The 1,555-nt window shown below is 40.6% G+C and overlaps 1 protein-coding gene across 1 annotated transcript; it reads right to left on the bottom strand.

Moving 5' to 3' along the window:
- Nucleotides 1-40: 40 nt before the first annotated feature.
- LOC111383011 (S-adenosylmethionine decarboxylase proenzyme 4-like) lies at nucleotides 41-1,389 on the bottom strand. Its single transcript, XM_023007057.1, has one exon. The coding sequence runs from the start codon at nucleotides 1,185-1,187 to the stop codon at nucleotides 159-161; it is 1,029 nt and encodes a 342-aa protein (XP_022862825.1). The 5' UTR covers nucleotides 1,188-1,389; the 3' UTR covers nucleotides 41-158.
- Nucleotides 1,390-1,555: the final 166 nt, after the last annotated feature.

Below are 1,555 nucleotides of genomic sequence, written 5' to 3'. Positions count from 1 at the left end.
AAAAAAAAAGAATTTTACTAATTAACTAAAACCCTAAAATCTCATTAATTATCCCACTTTTTTTCCTTCTCTCTTTTAAACCTCGTGCACACCTACCACCACCACACAGCATCCATGCATTGTACAACCACCGTTGTGGCCGCCCATTCTTAGCCGGCTTACTTTCGACGAGTTGTAAATGTATGAAACATGACGCTCCCAGTGGCCGGAAACTCATCCATTGTGCAACTTCGGAATTTCATTCCAAGTGACTCAATTGCTTTTGCTACGCACTTCCAAACTTTGTGATTGTTGGAGGTCATGGACACTGAAACTGTCCCTGGTCGAAAAACTTGAACCGCCTTCTTCAACATCTCGACAATGTCAATAGGATCATCATAAATAGATCCCATGCACTCAAAGCTTGCGTAACTAAATCCGTCCTCCGGCGTAACATGGATCGTAGAATAACGATCGCCGGCAATACCATTCATGGAATATCCACATGGGTCAAATGCAAAGTCACATATAAGAGCATTAGGGTTAATATCACCTATTCCTGTTATCTCAGTCATCTCCATCCCGGCTGAGTCCCCATTTTTTCCGTCGCTCGGACGCCGGAAAAACTTTCCGGCTGAAATCCTATCAAGCTCAGTCATGCAAACCTCAACAGTGTATAGCTCATCAGGCATGTTTTGCATCAAAATGTGAGATTCATCACATGCAGAAAACACATGCCATGAATGAGAAGACAATTTAGAAGGCAAAACAGACGCCTTTCTGTAATAAAGATTGTTAGGCAAATTATTCTCCAAGAAAATGATTTCTTCTTTAAAACTGGTATGAGGATAGGGCTGTGCTTTAGGAAAGATGAAATTTCCTCTGGTGTACCTACATGAACAGATCATGAGGCCCAAGGTAAAAGCATGATGGATCAATGGACAGATGGATTTCAAAAGCTGGGTAGTCCCACATGTTTTGATGATGATCTTCGTTGGGTACACAAATAGGCTTGATTCTGAGAGTACATAAGAGTCAAAATATTGGTTGCCAACTGCTGATACTACTGTACATTGCACTGCATGCAATACTTTCTCAATTGAGTCAAAATCCAGCAAACGAAGACCCATATTTCCGATCAGCGGATCATCGCCGGAGAAGTGTAATTCGAGCCTTTTTTCGAATCCTTCGAACCCTGAAACTGCCATTGATGATGTAAGTTAAATCAGAAACAATACTGCTAATGTTCAAACAAGAATAAGAAGAAGAAGAAGAAGAAGAAGAAGAAGAAAAGGATAATATATATGAGATGGGTTAGTATTGCTTTGTATGCATAGTGTATAGAGTGAAAGATGTAGAGATGCCATAAATGGTACAGGAGCACAAGTATAAATAGGGAGGAGAAAGGGGCGGGGGGTAGGGGGCATGCGGGTAAGGCAACAAGAAATAATGATTTGCAGGCATATTAATGAGTACAAGATGATGGTCATTTTTGTACGTTGTGAGATCTATCTTGAGACAATAAAATGAATCTCAATTCATGGCCACTCCCATTTCTGTTCTTCTTCTTCTTCTT

Source organism: Olea europaea, unplaced genomic scaffold (genome assembly GCF_002742605.1).
Source record: "Olea europaea var. sylvestris unplaced genomic scaffold, O_europaea_v1 scaffold26012, whole genome shotgun sequence".
Lineage (NCBI taxonomy): Eukaryota > Viridiplantae > Streptophyta > Magnoliopsida > Lamiales > Oleaceae > Olea > Olea europaea.
The sequence above is the reverse complement of the archived record's forward strand: the minus strand, read 5'-3'. Positions and strand labels throughout refer to the sequence as shown.

Coding starts and splice junctions, on each gene's coding strand:
- LOC111383011 (XM_023007057.1), bottom strand. CDS start 1,187: ATGGCAGTTTCAGGGTTCGAAGGATTCGAAAAAAGGCTCGAATTACAC.